Source organism: Amblyomma maculatum, chromosome 10, assembly GCF_055883805.1.
Source record: "Amblyomma maculatum isolate TAMU_Amacu chromosome 10, ASM5588380v1, whole genome shotgun sequence".
In the NCBI taxonomy this organism is placed as follows: Eukaryota; Metazoa; Arthropoda; class Arachnida; order Ixodida; family Ixodidae; genus Amblyomma; species Amblyomma maculatum.
In genome coordinates, this window is record NC_139353.1 from 151,280,892 (window position 1) to 151,297,325 (window position 16,434).

The window sequence follows — 16,434 nt, forward strand, 5'->3', positions numbered from 1 at the left end:
TTCCCCGGTGCGGACAGTGGAAAAGGCCCTAAAAGATCCAGACCCACTCGAGAAAATGGGTCTATATGGATGTCGATCGTTTGCAGAAGTCCAGCTGGTAAACTAATTGTTTTCCGGCGTTGACAGCGGTCACAAGAAGCCACGTAACACCGGATTGCGCAGTATAGGCCAGGCCTAAAGAACCGACGGCGCACACTGTCGTATGTGCGAGAGACGCCCAGACGACCCGCTGTGGGAACGTCGTGAAGCTGTTCAAGGACGGCTGTGCGTAGGTGCTGAGGGACTACTAGTAGAAGGTCGGGGCCATCAGATCGCATACTGTGCCGGTATAAGCTGCCGTCATGGAGCACAAACAAACGAAGGGAATGGTCATGGCGATCGGCGCTAAGGCGATTGATAATTTTGCGAAGCTGAGGGTCTTGGCGTTGCTCACGGCGAATATTGGAGAAGTCAGAAATAGAGAGCACGCAAGCATCATTGTCACAATCAAGTTGGCTTGGTGGGTCGAATGGATGATGGGACAGGGACCACTGAAATATTGTACTCCTGTAAGCGCAAGGCCAACGCCCAAGGCGGCCAGTAGGGTCTTTGTGTGTAGAAAGCCAACACAATGCGCGGTGGTCAGTGACTACTGTGAATGGCCACCCATACAAGTAAGAGCGGAACTTCGTAATGGCCCAAACTGGGGCTAAGCACTCACGTTCAGTCAAGGAATAATACTGTTCGGCCGCAGAAAGGAGTCGAGTCGGCTGCCATAGTCGATGACGCGAGGGGAAACGAGCTGATGTTTTCCGAGAACGGCACCAATTCTATCCCCACTTGCGTCAGTGCTTACTTCTGTGGGCGCTGACGGATTGAAGTGAGCCAGCACCGGCGGACCGGTTAGGCGGAGAATAATAGCGGCGAAGGCGGCCGATAGTTCGTGGCCCCACGAAAAGGCGACCTCTTTCAGAAGCTGCGTAAGTGGGCGGGCAATTTCCGCGAAGTTTGGTGCAAATCGCAGGAAATATGAGAAAAGTCCGAGGAAGCTATGCACGTCGCTGCGAGATTTCGGGATAGGAAAACCACTTACATCGAGAATTTCGCGAATTTTGTCGGGGTCCGGCTGGATGCCATGGGTGTTGACTAAATATCCTAGGACATCGGTTCCCTGCCACCTAAGCTACACTCCTTGGAGTTCAACTGAAGGCGAGCTCTTCGGAAGACGCCAAGAATAACCAAAACACGATGGAGGTGGCCCTCAAATGTTGATGAAAATACGATGACCTCATCGAGGTAGCACAGACATGTGTTCCATTTGAACCCGCGTAGTAACGAGTTCATCAAGCGCTCGAAGGTCGCAGGGGAATTACATAAGCCGAAAGTCATCACCTTGAATTGATAGAGGCAATCCGGGGTGACAAAAGCACTTTTCGCGATCTCTTTCGTCAACAGAGATCTGCCAATATACAGAACTGAGGTTAATAGAGAAGTTTCTGGTACCATGCAGGCAGTCGAGGGCGTCTTTGATCCTTGCAGGAGGGTACATGTCTTTCTTTGTTATCTTATTTAGGTGTCGATAATCTGCGCATAACTTTCAGCTGTTGTCTTTGTTTTGATGAGTACTACCGGAGACGCCCAGGGGCTGCTCGACGCCTCAATAATGTTGCTGGCCAACATTTTCTCCACTTATTCTTGAATGATCCAGCGTTCGGAAACAGCAACTCTGTAAGGCCGTAGATGAATAGGGCGGGCATCTCAGTATCGATGCGATGTGTAACGACAGACGTTTGGCCCAGGGATCCGTGACCGAAATAAAAAATGTCGCTGTATGACCGCAAAAGGCCGGCACAGGCTCTGCCCTATTCAGGACGCAGGCCAGAGGCAACCATAGCTGAGATGCGGTCCTCCGGGCTTTGTGACGGGACTGGTTAGGCAGGTACCTCGGCGTCATGGTCAGACAGTACTGCTGATATAGTAAAGCTGGACAAAGGTGAGAGCTCGGCAAGAAAACCTCTCTCCGGGAGAACTTGCGAAGACATGCTAAAGTTGAGTACGGGAATGTAGGTGTGGTTATTCGCGACGTGCACAATGTTATAAGGTAGGACGATATTGCGCTGTAGAGCGACGTCGGTGATGGGGTTTACAACGTAGTCGCCGTCAGGAAGGGAAGGAAAAGGTTACATGGGCACGTATACTGCCGCCTCGGGAGGTAGGCGAGTAAATGTACTAGAGCGGAGGCGAGGCTGGGAATGGTCAGCACTAGGATCGTGAACACAATGGACCAGGGCTAGGCGCAGACGTCCGGAGGAACAGTCAATAAAAGCGGAATGGGCTGATAAAAAGTATAGGCCTAAAATGAAGGCTTGAGGACAAGTAGTAAGGACGGCGAAGAGCACAGGGACGTGGTGGCCGGCGATGCTAGCGCGCGAGGTGCCCATTCCGATGATGGTAGCGGTGTTGCCATCAGCAACACGAACTGCAGAGGTGTTAGCGGACGCAAGAACTTTTTGAGGCGTTGGCGGAACGAAGAGCTAAGGACTGAAATATGGGCTCCAGTGTCAATGAGAGCGGGAACAGGGACTCTATCTACGAGGGCATTGATCAAATTGCTGCGTGGTGCGATGGTCGAAACACAATTGGCTGTCCGGGTTGGTAACACAGCGCCACGTCCGGGCGCTGCGTTCCCTAGTTTCCCGAGTAGGGGCCTTGGTACGTTGGGGACAAGCTGCGGCGAGGAGTAGGTGATCGGGTACGGTAGGCTCGAGGCGATGGCGAACGGCTAGGACAAGAAGACAAGGCTTTCACACAACAGGCCTTTCCTGCAGGCACCAGCAGCCCACACTGCTTGAACGTCGTCGTCGTCTTCACGAAAAACTACCGAGATTCTTCTTTTTCCTTCTTATGCGCATATGAGCGCATGGATCGCCTAACGTAACAATATTGTTGCGACTGGATCGGTTATCATGGTCCTCATTCTTTTCAACCAACCGAGCCACAGTTCTAGTTAGTGTTTTAATTTCGGAACGCGCTAACTGTTAAGCTAGATGGTGACGCTTCAATTGCAGCCACGCGGGTTTCAAGCATATCAAAACGTGAGTTAACGAATGCTTCGAATGGCTTAATATTGCCACGGTCCTCAGCCATATGCTTGTGTCGTTCAACAACTTCGGCATGCATGGTCACAATGTTATCAGTTTCAGTTGGACACGTTACAGCAGCCGATTGTTGAGCGGTCTTTGCAGAGCACGTGGACAGTACAGAAGTGCTGTAATTAGGCTGATTACATTTTGATAAGTTTCCGGGCTTCGTTGGGGGGTCAGATTAAGGAGGTCCTGGATTGAGCTCCACGTCTCCACTCAACAATAGGTGGCTGATATAATACATGGCGTTCCAACACAAACCAACTGCGTCTTGTGGGCAAAGAAACAGCAGCAATGATCGATTGTCTGATTTTAGGCACCGAGTATTCTCAAGGTAACATACCTGCACAATGAAGGGACAGTGCTTTAGCATTGTGTCACAGCCGCTGTTGCTTTGTCCACTGAAGAACGAGATCTCGTATGGCGCTTTTAAGCTCTTGGCTGGTGACGTCGCGCTGCTCCCGAAGTCGACGGTGCGCTCACAAGCACCAAAGTTCCATGGAACACTCAGGAGCCGAGCCGTTGATCCACCCGGCAAGCCGTAGCTATGGCACACAGGGGCGATGCACTGGCGAAGGTTTCAGCATGCTGCTCGTAAGTCGATGACCCGTCTGCGAAGCATGCGCAGATGACGCCACTTGGAGTATTGTTCCATGAAACCAGCTTGTCGATGCATCCAAGGATCTGCACAGGAAGAGACACCACTTTAGCACTGAGTCACAGCCGCTATTGCTTTGACGTTATTATTGAAAAACCTGGACACTGATCTGTTTTAGCGCATGAGGGCCGTGAGTTCCATATAGTTATAGCTGAAAACAGAAGGTTTTGCTTGTCATAGATAGTGTTAATTATGGGCAGTAGCAAATTGCCGCAAAATTGAACAAAGATGAAAAAAGAGCAGTAATTACAATATCACCATTAGCAGAACTGTTGTGGCGAAGCAGACTCAGCAAAGAAAGGATAATAAGATTCCGGTGTAGGGGGAGGGGGGGGGGAGAGGACCGAGGAAAGCTAAATATTCGAACTGCACTATTTTGTAAATGATGAATGCTTGATATATTAATGAGATATGCAGTTCCCCAAGTTGATATGCAGTATGTTAATTGATTGTGAATATGTTAAAAAAAGTGCCCGGGGGATATGTTGCTGAAAGTAATGATGTGTTCTAAGAAGCACCCCAATACAAAAAGCCCATTCTGACAATGATTCCGACTGCATACTAAATCTCAGATGTTTGTCTCGTGGGACACTAAGAAATGCAGTGCATTCAGAAAGTGGTATAATTTGGTTATCCAAATAAAGTAGAGCAATATTAATCGCCTGTTTATGATTGCGAATTAAACATCGTAAAATTTCTTTTTCTTTAAAGGATTGATTTCAATCTAGTTACCTGAAACCAGTCAGCTGTAAGTTTTAGTTCAGCTTCAAAGTTTTGATTAGATCATTTATATTTCTGTCACTAGTATATAATGTAGTGTCATCAGCGCATAAAATGCAGTTAGATTTGGTGAAATAACCAGAAAAATTCTTGATGCATGCTAAAAAATACAGTCGTCCTAAAATTGAACCCTGAGGCGTACATTGGTTAATGGATGCTGGGTGCAATAAAATGTCGGCCAAGTTTATTATTTCGAAATGATCAGTAAGGCAACTGCGTATAAATGTTAAAGTTCGACCAAAGGTTCCCAGAGACTCCAGTTAGGAAAAAAGAACGGTGTTGTTAATTGGCAAGTCCCCTGGAAGTCATCCACACCGAAATGTTTAGAATGCATTATCATTTAAGCTCACACATAGCTGAACATTCTACAACCAGCGCACAAGCAAAAACTGGTTCGCACGAAGAGAAAAAAAAGAAGGAAAGTAAAAGGAAGAAACGGAGAAATTACAAAAGACGCTCATAGGAGGAGGGCACAAATTGTATATGAAAGGAAAAAAAATAGTACCGACAAAAATAAAGCAAAGAAAGACGGGAAAAAAGAAACTGGAGGGAAAGGTGAATATACAAAAGGAAACGAAATTATAAGAGAAAGCGCGGAGAAACTAACGATTAACAGAAAAAGAACAAAGCGAATTAAAACTGAAACGAAAGCCACACTGGAATGAAGTGAATGGAACAAAATTAAGAAACGGCGAGTCTCTGAAATTTCATCTACATGCGGAAGTCGTTTCCTCGACATATCCAGCGTTCTTTAATCTTTTTCAACGTTGACATCTTTGCTTTCCGGGTAAACATATCCCCAATGACTACCTTTTTGAGAGGTGGGAGTAGCGCTACAAATAAACGCAGAAAACCTCATTTAATAAATAATAGACGGCTAGATGGGCCGATGCGATGAACAATCATAAGCAGGGTGAGCTTTCGGGAGAAAGCTTTTGCATTTTATGTTGTTTTTGTTTGATGGCGTTACATTCAGGCATTGCTTTATGGTAATTCGTCTGGATGTCTTTATGGTGCGCTAAGGCCTTTTTTTTTTGCTGTGGCTGTTTGATATTTGGAGCATTTAACCTTCGTTTTATTTTGACTGTATTTATGGCTGACTAACCATTGTTATGCTTTAATATTGTGTGCACGTTTCGCTTTCTTTGGTGCGCCGCGTCCGATCAGCAGGTGACGCGCGTTCAGTTTCAGCCAATCCAGTCTATACAAAGTCTATACAATCTATACAATCCAATCTATACAACTTGAGTGCCCTGGTGACGCAAGGGCAGTAGTTGGGAAAAATCAAGCCCTGCCTTTGGAACGACGCAGCTTGTCAGTGTGTCCGCGCAGTGGGATTTCTCTTTTCGCGCATGGGGAGTCAATCATACTAAACAGGAACCCGGCCCCGCGGGCTGCACGCGTGAGAAGCGCTATTGTACCCAAACGGGTAGCAAACTGATGCAGAGTGGCCGTCAACATGAAGCACCGCATCGTTGTAAATCTTCTCGCGCGTCGCTTAGCATTGATTCGCGGACCAGTTAAATGCAATGGCGTTCCACAGGTGCATGATCACGCGGAAGCATTTTCCCGCTAAGTGTGATTGACAGTGTACGCTTTCCTATTCAGCGTTTTATTTTTTTTACCCCGGAAATGACCATTACCCTAGACTGTGCATGTTGCCATAAACTAATGCGCATAAATGGACAGGGTTATGTGCATCGGTGTATTATCATCTACCTGTCTCGTGGGATGATACACACTTATCTTTTCACGCAGTATTATCGGCATGGTTTAACTGCATGATAATGAAGCAAAAGCGATATACTGCATCTGAATCTGAACGCCGGCGGTGGCTAGCTTCGGCTACGTCAGTCACCAAGAATGTTCGAATGCATGTTTATCGACGAATCACCGATATTTAAAGGTGTTGAGTGCAACTCTAGTTAATATCTGAATTCTCTGTGGCCTGGGGCTTACCAAACCACACAAAAGTATTTGTAAACCAAACGATACAATTTTTCGGCATCCGCTTTGTTCCTCCGGTCACTGAGCTCGATACTCGTGTCTATTGAAATAGTGTACACGAAATCTATGGGCATAATAACGCAAATGTCTTACTAGCCCCATAATGCGAAATCCGTCTGCCATTGCTGTAGTTGTACTAGATGCAGTTGGGATTGTCAACAGGCGACGGGGTTCATAACGATGGCGTACGGCATCACTAATGGACCTCCATGTGGTGGAAGATTTCACAACTTCTATATCAAACATGTGTTTCATTTGCAGTATTCCGGGTGGTGCCATTCTATTTCTTTTACCCTTCAGAACGCCGTCGCAAGCCTAGTTTGCGATTGAAATCAAAATGATGACATATGCCATACCGTCTTTATCAAAAGTAACAATACATGCGCGAACGGCCGGCGCGAGCAAGAGCGCGGTCGTGAGGTGGCATTGCGTTTGCGGGAGCCTGCTGGCGAGTGCACATTCAACAGCAGCTACGCACGGAAAGGCTGAACGGGTTTATGAGACTCGAGGAACGTTACAGCTGAAGAGAAAGAATGGCAACGAAATATTCGCAGTTGATTGGCACAGAATAGGAGTGGAAAATGGCATTGCCCCTCGTAACCGCCGATGACCTCTCACATCCACGTATTAGCGGCATTTGAATGCAAGAACTAAAACGTTTAAGAACGCCGTCGTAAACAATGGAATCGACAGATTTGCGATGTGGCTCCAGCACTGGCTAAGCGGCGCCCGCGCATCCGTCATGATCCATGTCCAGTCTCAGAATATCAAAAATTAGTCTTAGCTACTGGCTTTTCTGTCCACCTTTTTGAACAGCCGTTTTAAACCCCGCTACCATCAGGTCAGCAAGCCTGCTAAGTTCTTAAAGTGTTAACTTGAGTTGTGTGGAGCGCGGAAAGCAGCGCAGAGAGAGAGACATCTTTCGCGTTCGCAAGAGCCTTTTGCGCACCAGCGCATGAAAATATAACCAAGTGTAACCCAGTTACAGACACGCACACAACCAATTTAGTGGAAGGCATACATAGTCTGTTAAATTTTCATGCGCTAGCGCGCGAAAGGGCTCCTGCATAACGCGAAAGATTTCTGAGAAAGAGAGACAGAAACAGAAGAACGGAGTATAGCTGGGAGGTTAACTTGTCAATGCCCAGGGGGGCCAATTTGCACATACAGACGGGGATCAAATGAGAAAAGGGAAAGAAAGCGAAAGATGACTGGAAATCGTGGTATGAAGCTATGGTAACGCCGCGTGCACATGTTCATTAGTGTCGTAACGGTAAAATGCAAAGCAATAAAGAAAGATTCTTTTTTGGCTGGATTAAAAAACAGTCAAGGAAAAAGTCAGTTAACAACATCATATGATTACAGCGTAGTGTCATAACGTGCTCTTGAGTAATTATTTTTATTTTCCGAATAATAAGCAAATGGTGAGCCTGTATGCACACATCTGCAAAACCTTACGTGAAATACATCATAAGTGACAAGCAAACATGTTCCATATACATGGCGCGTACATTACCTTATTAAAAAAGAAGCTGCCAGTAAATTTGCTTGCTTCTTCCATAGTGGGAAGACTCCATTTCGTTGACATTGAAGTGTATGCATAGTGCTAGACAAATATGGCAGTGTTGGAGCTGAAGTTTAAGGCAGTACTTGGCGATCTATCGATGCCTGTCAGGGTTAGTAATGTTAACAATTTCACTTGGTAACGCATTCCACATTTCGATAGCCTTAGGAAAAAACGAGTATTTAAACGTGTTGCAACGCGCCAAGAATGGTCTTATGCAATAGTTATGGTTACCTCGGGTGGATCGACGCTGGAGTGTTAACAGGTAGTCTTCCTTATGTATGTTTAATCTATGATGATAAATGTTGTAAAGGAACTTCATTACAGTCGTTTTCCGGCGACAAAACAAGATCTGTATTTGTGCAGTGATGCGCATGGCTGTTACGCTTTCATGACATGAGTATTTTGAATATATGAATCGTAGTGCTTTCGACTGAATTGTTTCTAACTTTTCGATCAGGTACGCTTGATGGGGATCCCAGATTATGTTTGCATACTCAAGGATAGGTCGTACTAATGTTTTATAGGCTGTTAACTTCACGTGCGGTGGAGCCATTGCTAGTCTGCGGCGAAGAAAACCAAGCTGCTTGAATGCGTTGCTACATATGTTCTCGATGTGTGCATGCCATTTAAGGTCTTGGGTTAGTGTGATCCCCAGGTATTTTGCTTTGGCTACGTGTGGTATCGGGGAGCCAGATAATGTGTAGTTGTAAGACGAAGGAATTTTTTTCTTGTTATGTTTAAATGCGCCGTTTTCGATATGTTAATTTGCATGTCCCATGCTGCACACCAGTCAGAAATGTTTTTTAAAGAAGACTGAAGTTTCATTTGGTCACCAGAGCTGTTCACGGCTGTATAAATCACGCAGTCATCTGCAGAAAGTCTCATTGTCACTCCATGTTCGGCACACAAATAGATATCATTTACATATATGAGAAACAGCAGGGGCCCAAGAACGGAGCCCTGCGGGACCCCCGAAGGACTTCAAGGTAATCTGAGTCGAAACCATTTATTGACATGAACTGTTTACGGTTGGAAAGATAGGCTTCTATCCATGCTACTATTTTCAGATCAATACCTATCGTTTCTAGTTTTAAAATCAATTTTTTATGGTGAACACGATCGAAAGCTTTAGCGAAATTTATGAGGATTGTATCAGCCTGTAGTCGAGAAATAATTATTGATGCCAGGTCAGTGTGATTTCAAACAGTTGAGTAGCTGTTGACAATTTATTTCGAAAGCCATGTAGTCTGGGGAATAGAAGGTTGTTCTCTTCTAAGTATGTTATGATAGCATTATGAATTATATGCTCCATTACCGTGCAACAAGAACTGATTAATGATATAGGTTGGTATGCGTTCCCCAGCAATTTGCTGCCGCCCTTGTGAATAGGGTTCACCTTTGAATGGAGCCAATCTTGTGGAACAGTACCTGTTTTAAGTGACTCGGTACATTTTGCGCACAGAAAAGGAGCAGTCTACTCAGCATAGCGTCTAATGAATACGTTTGAGATGCCATCAGGACCAGGACACTTTTTCGTATCTATTTGCAAGAGTAAGTTAATTACGCCTGTTTGTGTTATCACCACTTCGGGCATGTGGCTAGTGTGCTGGGCAGGGGTTGCATTCACCGGTGTTGCACGTGTGAAGACAGATTGGAAGTATGAATTTAAATAGTTTGCAATCGCTCACTGATATTTATGATACATCCGTCAACTTATATTTTTGAGATCGCGTCATCAGATTTTGAAGAATAGCGCCAACATTTCTGTGGTTGTGTAGACAAAGTTCGACATTGTGCTTGAAAAAAACCTTACTCTCGCCTCTTTATTTTTTGCATGAACAGGGGGGGGGGGAGTTCACATATTTCCGCAAGTGATTTTTTACTTCTACGAATTCTCACGAGTTTTCGCTTTAGGTGAATAATATTGCGGGTAATATATGGCGTTTTACGTTGTCTTCTTTTCGTCTTGGATGGAATGAATTTTTCTTCCCAGTATATTATCGTTTCCTTGAGCTTTAGCCGTAAGTCTTAAACAACTGACCGGTTTTCCAAAATATAAATATCCGACTTTAAATCTATAAAGTCGATGATGCTCACGTCATAAGCCCGACTATAACCTTTCGTTACAATACGTGTCTGCTCAAGGTGGACTGCGGTGCTCTGCTGTCCCATCTGTGGAAATGTTAATGCGAGTAACTTATAGTCTGATATACTTTCCGCAATGACAAGTTCCGGGGTTCACATGCTAGATACAATAACAAGATTGAGCACTGAGCTAGTCTAACACTGAATGCGTGTCGGCAATAGTAACCAGCTGTTGTAAACAAAAAACTGAACATTAGGTTTAAAAGCAGTTCGCAATTGGTCACTTCCTTTCTTCCAGGAGTTAAGGTGGTCCAATCAATTACGGGTAAATTGAAATCTCCAGATAATATGATTTTAGTCCGTTCTTTCATTTTAGAATTCAAATAGTCATGCCCTTTCAAAAGATAGTCATCTGTTGCGTTCGGGCACCTAAAAATACCACCGATTACTGCTTATCATTACCCGTTGTTATCATGCACCAAACACTTTAATGGCCGTCCATGCCTTCCTCTTCCTTGAAGTAGAGGTTCTGATTAATGGCAATAGCAACCCCACCACCACGGCTGTTCCGATCAGAAGAAGTGTGTAAGACTCAGGGACGATTTCCGAGTCATGTATGGAAGAGTGCAACCACGTTTCTGTACTTATTAGTACGTCTGAACTGTAGAGCAGGAATAATTCTTATAATTTATCATCCTTATTAACAATGCTCCTAGCATTGAAACTCAGAATGATTAATGGATTATTGTGAAAACGTCATTCAGCGGGAGCACCATGAGATTTCGAAAATGTGTTTTTCGTTTGCTTCACTGGTACCCTTTTATCCTCTGTGGGATCCCATGCATACATATTATTGTTTATTTTGAGCTTGTCAAAAACTAAACTTACTTTATCCCCATTGTCACGATTCAATTTAAAGACTGCCATAATTTTTTGCGTATTTCGCGCACAGGAACCGAGAAATTCTCAGATATTGATATTCCACTGTTCTTTAGCTTATGGCAACTTTGAAAAACCTTAACCTTTTCAGTGAAATCATAAAAGCGCAAGATGACAGGACGTTCATTGCCAGCATCTTTCCTGCCAACACGATGGATGCGTTTTATGGATCTGACCTGGACTTCCAATTTGCTTCTCAAGAGATTGTTTTCTACTTTTTTTTTGAAGCTCGGAGGCACTCTCGTTATTTTCCTCTTTCAATCCATAGGTCACAATATTATTTCTACGGCTCCTATTTTCCAGGGCATCCAGTCTTTTAGTGATTTGGAACAATTCCTTATGCATCACCACTACAGATTCCTCACATTTCTGCACTTTTTCATTACATAGCTTTAGCGACGCTAATGTGTCTTCTATTTCAGTGAGCCTGAACTGAACACCCTCAAGTTCACCTTGCAAAGCAGTTTGGGTAGCCTTAATTTCCGTGACAGTGCTCAGAATTTGATCCAGTTTCTGTTCATCAGGCACAGGGTTCTCCTCCACATCGCCACTTAGCTTCAACAGCATGCAAAGCACTCGCGATTACTCATGGCAGCAACAAAAAATACACTGGGGGATCGGCAGCACGACAAGGCAGGCACAATCGCTTCTAAGGCAACTTGTGAATGACCATTTGTCACTAACCTGTGCAAAGAAAAGTACGAAGTTCAGCATCATGCGTCTAACGGTGCCGCCGAGCCCACTGAAGAGATCTGCTGTCCGTCCAGTCTTTTTAGGCCGTTCCCACGAAGTCTCGGATGTTGCCGCTGCGCCAAACGATGTGTCCAAACGAGGTAACGGCGATAGTCCTTCCATGCGGTTTCCATCTGACTGCACCGATATAAGCGACCCAAACACACCCGTATGCAAACTTGGTTGCCGATGTCGCGTCACCGACGTCACAAAAGACAGATGGCCCGGGGACACATGGAAGTCGCCACAGCCCGATCCACTGCATTCCAGTAGCGCCTGTGCAAAGAAAAGTACGAAGTTCAGCATCGTGCGTCTAACGGTGCCGCTGAGCCTGTCACAGCACCATATGACTCCTCGGGTGGTCGCACTTACGAACTGTCCAGACAGATAATTCGAAAGCGTCGCAGTGCTCTCTGAAATGCCTCATCTCGCGCAGATAAGCCGCTTGAGTTAGCAGACCGCCATTGCTTCGCTTGGCAACCTCACGGATCAATGATTTCTCTGCGAGAGCAAAGCGTTTGCGACGGGAAGACAGATAGTGCCCTCGTGCGGCTGTAAATTTGCGCTTCCATTTTAATCCTTCAAAAGGTTGCGCGGCTGAAAACTACTCTTATAGCGTCGTTTCAGTACTTTCTGTAATTACAGCAAGATGTCTCAGCTTACATCACCACCGAGAGTAATTTTGTACCAAACAGCGGTGAGTTGACAGCCTCCTGTACTCCACATCAAATTCGCGGCTTTATGCACTCGCCTAACGTGGCGCCCAACTTCTGCCATTTTCGTCAATGACAGGACATTGTTTATGTCATGAAACTTCATTTTGTCATAACAGTCTGATGTGTATGCATGACGTATTTACCGCTGCACAACGTGAACCAGTCAGATTACAGGAATAGTACCTTTTATCTCATCCGTAATACAAGCATAAGTGTTTTCCTCCCAATCATCTATACAGTTTTTTTTTTCCGTCCGCAGTTACTGATATCTACTATTCAGTCGGCGTGAATAGCTCTGCTAAAGATGTGTCTGCAACTTAACGTCATTTTGACGGCACTGCAAGAAGCCATTTCGACAGCTCAAAATTTTGCGCCACAAGATTGAAACACATGACCATTCTGAGAACCAATCAAACAAAACGGCGCCGAACAGCGGCCATGCGCTGAAAAGATCCCGAAACAGGTGACAAGCTTCTGGGCAGCACGAACAAACGATCCTTACTCGGGGGTCGCACGCTTCCCTGTGTACGGAAATTTAAGAAATTGAAGACGCGATATCCAAGCATCTTACAGATACTTAGATAAATTGTGCCATTGTTTAGCACGCGATATCGTATGCAGGAACACGAAAAGTACTCTGACTGCTCAAGGAATCTACTCAAAATGACCGCCGACTGAGGAGCTGTACTGACGCTGCGATCAACAATACAATTCAACACTCATATGCACAAAGACGGGATGGGGTTGAGTACTATTTGCAGGCATTTCGATTTTCATCTTAAGCAAGAGCTATAAATTGATCGCGTTTTCGCTTACAGTGACTAGAGTCAGCGTCAAATGCAAAATGACCAAAATGAACTGCGCACAGCACGTCACTCGTTTCGGATGACTAGATCATAAGTGGTGAAAACTGAGATATAGTGCAGTTGAATTTTTTATTTGAAAGGCGCGATAAAATATTTCTAAGTAACAAACAACCCGTTTGGATTTTTGTTCAGGAGGGAATAATTCTGCGTTTTCGTGCTCGCGTTGCTGCCATCCTGTTCGTGTTTTATTTTATTCGGCATTTTTATCTTTTTTATTCGCGAGTGGCGCCCCCCTGTATTGGTTTCACCAGACTCACTGCGGTTCCAGGCGCGAGGCTCAGACCATTTTATAATCACCCACAGGTCGGCGGACGCACACATGTATCGACTCTCTCGGGCTCATTCACGCTCAGATCATGATCTGAGTCTTGATTAAGTCCGGACTCAAATTCAGATCGCATTGGCCCTAAATGGTAAGCTTTCGACGATGTGTATAACTAACAGAAATCGAGTAGCAGTCACCGCATCCCATAAATAGAGACAGAGTACACTAACTCCCAGAAGGGATCTTTCGTTTCCCGCAATCTTCATTAACGTACGCAGTTATCTTCAGAGGAGATTAGGCTCGTTTCTAACATCATCGCATCAACACAAGGCAACTTGCTTATTCTAACAGAAAACTGGCTACAAAATGACGTTAGTGATATCAAAGTTCTGGCGCAACTTGTCTGATATCAAAGTTCACCCAAGTGACCGTGAATTATCAAAGAGCGGTGGTGTTCTCATAGCAGATCGTCAGCAAATTTTATGTTTTGTTGTAAACGTCTAATTTAAGATCGGAATAATTTAGTTACTGTGTCGCTCATCACCAATTCAAGTGTTAGCATTTGCATTGAACTCCTGTAATGGCCGATTACAATGAATATAGGGCTATTCTTCGCAACGACCTGGCGTTGGCGCGTCGTGCGTTAAAAATGTTGAGCGAGGACGAAGGCCGAACAGGTTGGACCAGAGAAGAATGATTGAGTCACGTTATGCTACCGACTGCCTACGGTCTCGCGAGCTTGTTCTGCGGAGGCCGCAGAGTGCCTGGGGCAGAGCATTGCCACGTTCTGCAGAATCGCCGATGCAGAGGAAAGCCATGAGCTCGTGGATCACAAGCCCAGCGCAGGCATCAACTTGGCCGAGTTGCAAGGCTCTTCCGCATGCCTGCCAACTCTGCTGACGTCCGCGGGAGACTCCTGATTTTTGACCGAACTTTCTGGTTGTACGACCACAGTCCTATATCTCCCGATAAGTCTCCTCTGCCCGCGCAAGTACGGTTCACATAGTTTAAGCAAAGCTGAGTTTTGGTACAGTTGGCAGGCCATGATTTACAGGGAGGTTTAGCGCCAGCAGACGAGCGACCGTCCTGTGTCACTCTCTTATCCTTGTCTCCTCGCTCTAAGCCCCCTGTAAATCGTGGTTTACATAAAACCGGCACCACGAAATCAGCAGCTGCGTCGTAATCATCAGCATCAATGTCTTTGGCCTTTCCAAGGATAAAATCAGGCAGAATGAGTAGGGGAATCTCAACGGACCACAGATCACAGAGCTGACGAGTGCCTGAACGGCACGAGCCCAGTATGCGAGTTCCATTTCGGGCCACCCACCTTATGTGCTCGATGTTTAGGTGCACATCGTACAAGAAAAAAATGAAGTAATGAGGTTAACAAAGAGGAGAGGATAACAAAATACTGTGAACGGGAAGGCCTCCTTTATCCGTTCAATCAGTTGTATGGCTTTATCAATATGATCGAGGATGTCACCACGAACTGAATGGACGCTTCTGTCAAGGCAAGCTACACTCTGACAGCATAACGGATATGCTAGTTGGCAGCTGTTCAGAGCAGACTTTCCCTAGAAATCGTTTGTCGTGGTCACCGCTCCGATTCTCACAGCTGAAATAATGACGTTTTATGGCGCCACTCGTCATTTAGACGTGAAGGGACTTTGACTTAACAGTGAGCGACAGAGGGCCCGGCTAGCTCTGTCCGTAGAGCATGAGACTTAACCTCAGGGTCATGGGTTCAGGCCCCACATTGGGCGCCAGATGAAGGCCTCGCCTTCAAAAAACCGGTCTGCGAGCCATGGTCTCGACTGAAGAGTGACAAATCCAGTCTCTTAATAACCCCGCTTTATTCCGGATAAACTAAAATGCATTAAAAAGAAAGGAAACAACATCAGGCGCTACTGCGCTGAGAACATGCTGTTCACGCGCGCGACAATAGAACAGCGAAGAGAAGCGGGAAACATGTCAGGGCTTTACCGCGGCGAGACAAAACACACTGCGAAGCGAATAGGGCGAGCAATAAGGCCAAAGCGCTCACGGCGGAACAAGAAGCATTGCTCCTCGCGTTACAGCAACTCACGCGAATACGCCCAGGCTGTTTCTGCAGGCACTCCTTCCACCTTCGTGACGCCGGTCTGCTTTCCGTAGTCCCTGCACACCCCGCTGGCCCATGTCGCTCGCTGCTTGCCCCGCCGGGGCGAAAAAAGGCCTCTAGCCTTGCTTCGACGCGCGTATCTGCCCGCGTCTTTCACCGCTAACATCCCGCCCCCAAGATTATCTGCTCACTCATGCGCACTCGCGCTGCTCGCGCAAACACAACACAAATAGGAAAACGCGCGCGCGGTTTAAAACACCTAAAGAGGCTGCGGAGCCCCAAAACGGCTAATCTAAGACCGGAATAATTAAGTAACTGTGTCATTCATAACCAATAGCACTGTTACTGGGAGTCTGCTACAGGCGACCCCATTCGACCCATGACTTTTCTAACGAGCAAAATAACAACCTAATCTAACTCACAGCAAGCTACCCCAAGTGCCTCTATCCTCCTTTTCGGGGATTTTACTTTCCCAAACATAGAATTGCGTAATCTTCCACCTGCCTCAATAGTAGGTTCCGCAAAAGGCAACTTTATTGCAATACATTTCAACGGTAATTTATAACAATTGCTTTCAGAACCAACGCGCACCTTAT

At 45.7% G+C, this 16,434-nt stretch overlaps 1 protein-coding gene across 1 annotated transcript; it reads right to left on the reverse strand.

Annotated features, from left to right (window-relative positions):
- Positions 1-3,104: 3,104 nt before the first annotated feature.
- LOC146177724 (uncharacterized) lies at positions 3,105-15,932 on the reverse strand. The gene is made up of 3 exons (XM_084580558.1): positions 15,824-15,932; positions 11,843-12,166; positions 3,105-3,806 (listed from the first exon to the last, which is right to left on the reverse strand). The coding sequence occupies exons 2-3, from the start codon at positions 12,011-12,013 to the stop codon at positions 3,630-3,632; spliced, it is 348 nt and encodes a 115-aa protein (XP_084436684.1). The 5' UTR covers positions 12,014-12,166; positions 15,824-15,932; the 3' UTR covers positions 3,105-3,629.
- Between the last annotated feature and the right edge of the window lie 502 nt (positions 15,933-16,434).